General features: G+C 42.4%; 1 protein-coding gene across 4 annotated transcripts in view; it reads right to left on the bottom strand.

Moving 5' to 3' along the window:
• Positions 1 to 3,421: 3,421 nt before the first annotated feature.
• ptbp1b (polypyrimidine tract binding protein 1b) overlaps positions 3,422 to 7,748 on the bottom strand; it is a 20,575-nt gene continuing 16,248 nt past the window's right edge. For all 4 annotated transcript variants that reach the window (XM_030433400.1, XM_030433403.1, XM_030433402.1 and 1 more), the window contains exons 12-15: positions 7,729 to 7,748; positions 7,313 to 7,529; positions 7,147 to 7,224; positions 3,422 to 6,171 (exon numbers count right to left, since the gene is read on the bottom strand). The exon at positions 7,729 to 7,748 is cut by the window's right edge and continues 73 nt beyond it. In XM_030433400.1, coding sequence (XP_030289260.1) covers positions 6,039 to 6,171; positions 7,147 to 7,224; positions 7,313 to 7,529; positions 7,729 to 7,748 — 448 coding nt within the window. In that variant the 3' untranslated portion in view covers positions 3,422 to 6,038. The remainder of the gene's footprint in view (positions 6,172 to 7,146; positions 7,225 to 7,312; positions 7,530 to 7,728) is intronic.

The following is a 7,748-nucleotide window of genomic DNA, read 5'->3' as shown; positions in this document are numbered from 1 at the left end:
AACATCATGAAAACACCACCACTCTTTATTTCCAGGTGATTAAAGACTAATGAAATCCAACTTATCAATATTATGTATATATGGGTGGTTGATGTGACGCTCCATTTTTGTGTTCATGGTGACAAATATAAATAAAAATGTCTAATATTCATTAAAATATCTGTTTTTATATACAGTTTAATCTCCCAGAACTAATACATCTGGAATTATTAAACATAATTCAAATATGTAAATATTTAGTTTTAAACATGACATTTGTCTGCTGGCGTGACTTTCCGGGGAGCGTTAACTTATCTTAAAACTACTGTGATTAAATGAAAAACAAGTCAAAATACATTAAAATACTTGAATAAATGTTATAGTAGTGTTAACTTAATGAAACTAAGGTTATAAGTCTTAAGGTCCCCATTTAGAATAATTATGACACATCATATAGTCCACCTGGTGTGACGCCGTCCTGGAGATATAAAACAGGCTTTCATTTGGGCCTCTGTGACTGAGAGAGCAGTCGACTCACTGCAGCACATGGAAATGGTTTCCATTATGCAGTCCTTTGGTGTGACGTAATTTAAGTATTGATCTGAACATTTTTATCAATTTATATTGATTGACTATTGACAATAATGTAATCTTAACACTGTTAGTCAGGATTACAGACTGTCTCTCTTACAGCGAGGCTACAAACTGGCCTTGATCTTGAACCCGTCCGCTGTGTGACGGCTCTGTCCTGCAGTGGGACATGAAGTCAGCGTCACACTGTGGATGTAGAATCTATCATCATAAACCATCACTCCCTCCCGCCCTCCATTCTAACCTTTAGTAGCTCATTGTAGTGATGTTTGTTTAGCCTTTTCTCTTACTCTCAGAGTTGAAGGACACCACAAGTCAAACCTTCCTCCTCTGTTTTGTTAAGGCTAGTTTGAGATCCATGTTGAAAGTAGAGCTGAAACGAGTACTCGAGTAACTCGAATAATTCGATTACAAAAAATGGTCAAAGCAAAATCTCTGCCTCGAGGCTTCGTTTAATTCCTATCACCTGCATTATGTGGCCTGTTTAGCTCAGGGATCATTTCTCCACACAGACTGTTACTGAGGACACTCCACAACGTTCAGAATTGAGTTAGCGTGATGGCGGAGAGCCAAGAAACCGTCTGTTAAAGACAGAGAATGTCCAAAGTTTGGGATCATTTCACACTTAAAAAAGAAGATAACAAAGTGCAGCGTGTTACTGCAGAGCAGAACTGGAGTACCACAACAGCACGTCAACAATGATTCAACATCTGAACAGAAAGCATCCAGTTGTTAACACCAGCTCACCAAGTGTCACCAACACAAGCTAACGTAAACACTGATGCTAATTTAGAGTTAGTTAGAACGAGTTAGAGCGTGTGGTGTTTGTAGAGGCTGCAGCCTGATGTGGGTATGACTGCATATCATGTTGAGATGTGGAAACTAATTTGTGTTACATTGCCAGACAGTAACAGCTGACACCAAATAACTCGTCTCTCTCACTCTCCCTCACACACACACACATACACACACACACACACACACACACACACACACACACACACACACACACACACACACACCTTTACTCCCGCTGTTAGGAATAGTTGGAATAAATACCAGGTTTTTTTTTTAGGAATTAAAGCCAATTGTTTGGTTTATTTAACAGGTCTGTCATTTTCGTTATGCATTAGTTGGTATTGTTGCTTAATAATACAAAATTATTTTGTATTAGATTACCCGATTAATCGATGGGATAATCGATTCTAAAAATATTCAATAGCTGCAGCCGTAGTTGAGAGTGAGAGGCTGAGATGACGAGCAGGGAAAGGACCAGGAAGTAAAGGACCAGGAAGTAAAGGAGCAGGAAGTAAAGGAGCAGGAAGTAAAGGAGCAGGAAGTAAAGGAGCAGGAAGTAAAGTGAGAGGCTGAATAAAGATCCTCAGAGGAGAGAGAGATCCTGAGAGATGCAGAAAGTAAATTTAAAAGCTACCAAAAGTTGATTTTACTTGAGTTGTACTAAAAATGTGACTGAATTAAATACAGAGAACAATAGTTTTAACTTTTTATCCCGTATAACTTTTAACTTAAAACTTTTACCTTTTTATTTTAGTGAATTTTAAAATAAATTTGAACAAGAAAAGTAATAAGTTCATGTTATGTTGCTAAATGTTACGATGGCTTCCAGGTCTGTTTTATGGGAATGTTGGTTTCTTCTTCATTCTTCTGACTTCATTGTACAAAAAACATTTGAACTTTAAGTTGTAACTTTATTCTAATGAATATAAAAATAAATGTGACTTTGTACAAAACAGGGCATACTGGTACTTTTGTTGTCCTGTGGTGTGACAAACTGAATTATAAGTGGAAAAGGCATTTTAATGCACAAATTCATGTAAAAAGTGTTGAATAGTATAATAATGATATCATCACTGTGCACATATAAGGATGGAATGAAGCTTCATTAGGTTTTATAATAATTATAATGAATATAATCCAGACGTTGGGTAAAGTCCCTGTGTGTACATCTTATTGTAGGATAATAACATGATTGTGAATTTTTATTGGTTACTTTTGATGCGGGAATATAATTAGGACAAACTGATAAGGATTGTGCATATTTGTGTTATCTGTCACACAATCTCTGAATTAAATATTAACATTAAAAGTGTTGTCACTCCAGTGGACGATATTTAGGACTCCCACACAAAAAGTTCATAAGATGCAAAATAAATAAGGAATTAGAAACGGACACATTCAGTTATTCACATATTAAGCAATATAATTATGTCATTTGACATTTTGGAAATATATTTTTCCACTTCGGGTTTGAGTTCACGTCAACCACCCACATATTATACCACACACACACACACACACACACACACACACACACACACACACACACACACACACACACACACACACAGGACCTTTAGTATCTGCAGACTGTTCAAATCTTCAGTTCATGTGATGATTTTTAAAATCTTCAGGACATTTCTTCCTCCTCAAATTTTTATTATAGTTAAATATCTGACGTGTGTGTGTGTGTGTGTGCGTGTGTGTGTGCGTGTGTGTGTGCTGCCACCTGCTGGTCCTGATCATCCAGCACACGTCTCTGGGTTCGGGTCAGTAACTGATCATAGATTACATGAGTGTCTAAACTGAGTCAGCTGATCGTCACAATCAGTGTTTTATCTGATTGATGAGAAAATCAATTCATTTCTAAATGACGCAGTGTGTAATCTGTACAGTAACTATAGTAACTACAGTAACTATAGTAACTACAGGTATCTGATGGAAGTAGTGGAGTAGCAGAACATGGAAATGTGCCACTGATAACAGTCAGTAGTTGAGTAAATGTACTCAGTGACATTCCCCGGGCGTCGTGACAAACAGAAGCAGACGAGTGTTTTTAGATAAAAAGTGATTTAATCTGTTTTTTTTCTTTGTGACACAAACAGTGTAAGGCTCAGAACCGGTCCACACGGATCAAAATATACACGTTTCATCAGATATAAAACCAACACGCAGCTCTCAGACACGTCACTGTGGTATAAAACACGTATGTACAGTTCAACACCCCCCCACCCTCCACCCTCCACCCTCCACCTGTCACTGGTCCCAGCCTCACCCGCCTCACCCGCCTCACCCGACACTGAAGGTCTGTGATGCATTCAAGTCACCTGGGAAAACCTGTCCAAAGGTAAACTTGTGTCCCTCCTGTAGTGATGAATGTGTCAGGACTCTGACTTCTGCCGACAGACTAACAGAACCTTCTGAAATGAAAATAAATATTGAATATTTACATCCAGCAGGAGCTTTTTCATTGGTCCACTTCAGGTGACGAAGACGTCCAGAAGACCAGAGTCATTTATCACAGAGCTCAAATCAACATTTGCCTTTTAAATTAAAATCTGACTAAATCCTTCTGAAGTTGACGTGTGAAGATTTTATAGAAAGAAACAATCAGCGCAGAAATAAAAGATATGAGCCGGCACAGAAACATCAACCGCTCCGACCAAGAGCTCTTTATTTATTACGTTATTTAAAACAAAGGCGTTTACAGAGGATGAAGTTACTCTGTGAGAAGGAGTACATCCACTCTGCATCGTCTCCTGCTGCGCTCTGATTGGCTGGTTGGTAGACGTGTCTGACAGCGGCGGTCGATTTGAGACAAAAGCCGTCTTTGGTCTCCAAAACTCTGAACCGAGCGCTGGTGGGCGTCTAACCGGTGATGTCACCATGTTCCTCTAACACTGTTCGACGTGTTTCAGAGACTTCAGAGAACCACAGAAGAGTTCTGTCAGAACCCGGGCAGCAGGTTTGCTGTTTGCTGAGCCTGGACTGGGAAACAGAAGAGTACATCTCATCTTTCCATCTAGTTTCAAAACCTCCCAGGTGTCTTGAATGCACCACGGCTGTAAGACCCGCAGCAGCTCCTCTAGAGGAAAGTTCAGGTGGACGTCTGAGCGGCTGGAATGTCGGCGTAACAATATTAAGACACACAGAAAAACCAAACCAGCGTCTTCTGGTTTCAGTACGTTTGTGACGGCTTCTCCTCCGTCAAACTTTCGTCTCAGAATTAAGAGGAATTAATACCTGATGATGACTCAGCGCTGCGTTGAAGGCACTCCACATTACATCTGGTTTTGTAATAGAGACTGAAGTCACACCGGTGGGCTGAATCCAGTGAAGCGGTCGAGATATTAATAAAGACATTCCCAAAGGAAAACACCAGCAACGTGTAAACCAGTTCACCATCCTGTTGTTGATTTAGTCCTTAAACACCAGAGACCTGAGGCAGGCGGATTGGTTTGCATCTAAAGGCCGTTTTTGGTTTCAGCTGTAGTGGATCACAAACTTATAAATAAAACCGTTCAGAGAAGCAACGCGAGCAACATCTGGATTCACACATCCAGCAAAACAAGACAAACAGAACAACATTCGTCTGCAGATCGTAAAAGGCGGCGAGAAGAACCGCCGAGAAGAACCGCCGAGCAGAACCGCCGAGCAGAACCGCCGAGCAGAACCGCCGAGCAGAACCGCCGAGCAGAACCGCCGAGACACCAGAAACACCCACAAATAAAAGTTCAGGAATGATTAAAATATTGCTACAATATTTGATTTGAATAAAACGTGATTGCATACATGGAAATAAAGAAATCAAAAAGGAATAGATAAAAAGAGAATTTCATCTACGACTACAGACCCAGCACACCCGCTACAACAGAACCAGTTCACATGTTGGACGCTACAGTAACCAGCAGTACAAAACGCTAACCAGTAAAATACACAGAACATGTGATACATCTGTAATACATCAACAGTAAACTCAGCAACTGTAAACCTGCTCTTTGATAACTTACAGAGGCATGATGGGAGATTTTTTAACACGTCAGTCATGCTGACTCCAGGAATAAGGCACAGGGATCCGAAGGCCAAATCAAGCCCAGAATAATATCTGACAGTGAGTGTAAATCAATGACTTCCCAAATGTTGTCAGAGCCGATACTGAGCCGAGACTTCAGAGAAGAGTAAGAACCACAGGAAAACAATTAACATTTGGGAATTTAGAGATAATTCTGAGTTAATAAAGTCAGAAGTTCAGGAGGAGTTCAGAAGGCCGTCTCTGGATTCTGGGATTAAAGTCAAAAGGCAGAGTGGCTAAAAGGTTTCAACTTCATAACGAGGACACAAATATATAAACACGATTACAATCTGGATTCTGACTATAATCTGAGAATATTGGCTCATTCCAAACAATCCTGACAAACTCACAACGCTGACTTTCTCTCTGACTTCTGAGATTAAATGCAGAATTCTGACTTCCTCCAGTTGTCTCAGAACTATTCCTCTCTGAAGGCAGAGAACCTAAAAATGAGCTTTAAAAAAATAATTTAATGTCACACCAGACTTCACTGTGTTTTTCTGCAGACATGCGTTGGAATGATCGGAGTGTAGTGGACACCATCGAGGCCGCTCTCTCTCACAGGAGCGGGAAGGATTCAGACGGCGGAGTCGTCGGCTCAGATGGAGGACTTGGAGAAGGAGACTCTCAGGTGGTGGTTCTCTCCCAGGTCGTGGTTGTGGAACTCGATGAGGCACTCGATGGCCTCCTCCACTGAGCCCATCTGTATCAGAGCCATCTTGTGGTCTTTCCTAAAGGACAAACCAACAGGAAGTCATCAGACTCTTCACAGGAAGTACATGGTCACATGATCAAACATGGTGAAACCTACATGGGTTTATGATGAGGCAAATGGCAAAGTCCAAAACTTAAAGGCAAAGATGAAGTACGAAGGCTTCAGGGTTCAGACAAAAGCTTCAGAGCAGGACGAGCACAGTGTGAGGACGGAGATTTAAGACCCAGGTGAGACCTGAGAAGGGGAGAGGACGCGGGGAGAGGACTCAGGACGCGGGCCTCGGGAGAGGACAGGAAGGCTTTGGGACTTGGACAAATGCCATTTCCAGGACAATGAGGAAATGACTTTATGGTGAGACGAAGACAGGGACATTAGGGAAAGAGTAAATGTGTCGGGGCACCTGAACGTGGTCAGACATTAATACGTGTTTAATAAGGTGTTTAAGGTGTTTAAGGCTTCAGGCCTGAACAGAAGTCTCAGACAGGACGAGCACAGAGATGGAAACTCAGGGAAAGAAAAGGGTTTCAGGACAGGGAGAACTGTTGATTGGGAGCTGCAGGACAGGGACTGGAGGACAGGATAAAGGTTTAAGGACTTGGGCAGCGAAGCATCTGCCACCAAGGAAACTTTCAGGAGTTCAGGGATCCAAGCAAAGATTAAGGCTTTACAGTGGGAGAAGATGGAGGGATTCAGGGCTTAAGTAAACAGCAAAGTCAGAACCTTTATGGTGAAGATGAGGGCTCAATACAAAGACATGGGGTTACAGGCTGCAGGCTGCAGGAGGAGGACAAAGAGTTCAGAGGAAGAACGAAGGCTAACGAACAAGTAAAGGTTTCAGAGCAACAACAAAGGGTTCAGGATGGGACAGGACCAGAACCAGAACCAAGGAAAGGATCCTCAGTGGAGGGATGACAGCTCCAGAACAAGGCGGAGTAACGAGTGAGGCGTGCATCGTTAGAGCTGTGAGGGCAGAGACAGCAAACTGACTCACTGGAAGAACTTGAAGGCCTTGACCACGGCTCCTGAGCTGGAAAACAACATCTTGAGGTCGTCCTCAACCACAGATGGGCTGCAAACACAAAGACAAAAGTAGCATTAGAGGTGAAGTTCACCTCAGACACCTACAGTGTTGATGCTCCTGCAGTGGAAGGACTTACGGGATGTTGGAGAGGTGTAAAGTGGCAGACGGTGGGAAGATGTTGCTGTAGTTTTTGGAGCCGGGCTTCTTGAAGCGGTGCAGGGGGGAGTTGCTGTAGTCTTTGGTCAGGCCCTGGTCCTCGTGGCCTTCACGGGGAAGCTGGACGCTGGTGTGTTTGGACAGCGTGATGCGCAGTGACTTCCCGTGCAGCTGCTGGCCGCTCAGGTGGCTCATAGCTGCAAACAGACAGGTAAAGACCGCCGCTCAGGTTACAGACTCCATTATTCAAGTATCTGTGTTCTTCATTATCATTATTTCTTCTCCTGTAACATGTAGGAACATTTAGTTTGATGTGGTATTTTTGCTTTTTCCTCTCCTCTGTTTCTCGGCACACTGAGGACCAGAGGAGCCCACTGAGCATGTGCAGGAGGTTACCTAGCTGAGCCTGTGTGCTG

The sequence above is a fragment of the Sparus aurata genome, chromosome 11, assembly GCF_900880675.1.
Source record: "Sparus aurata chromosome 11, fSpaAur1.1, whole genome shotgun sequence".
Lineage (NCBI taxonomy): Eukaryota > Metazoa > Chordata > Actinopteri > Spariformes > Sparidae > Sparus > Sparus aurata.
Note: the sequence above shows the minus strand (reverse complement) of the source record. Positions and strands in the feature narration are given on the sequence as shown.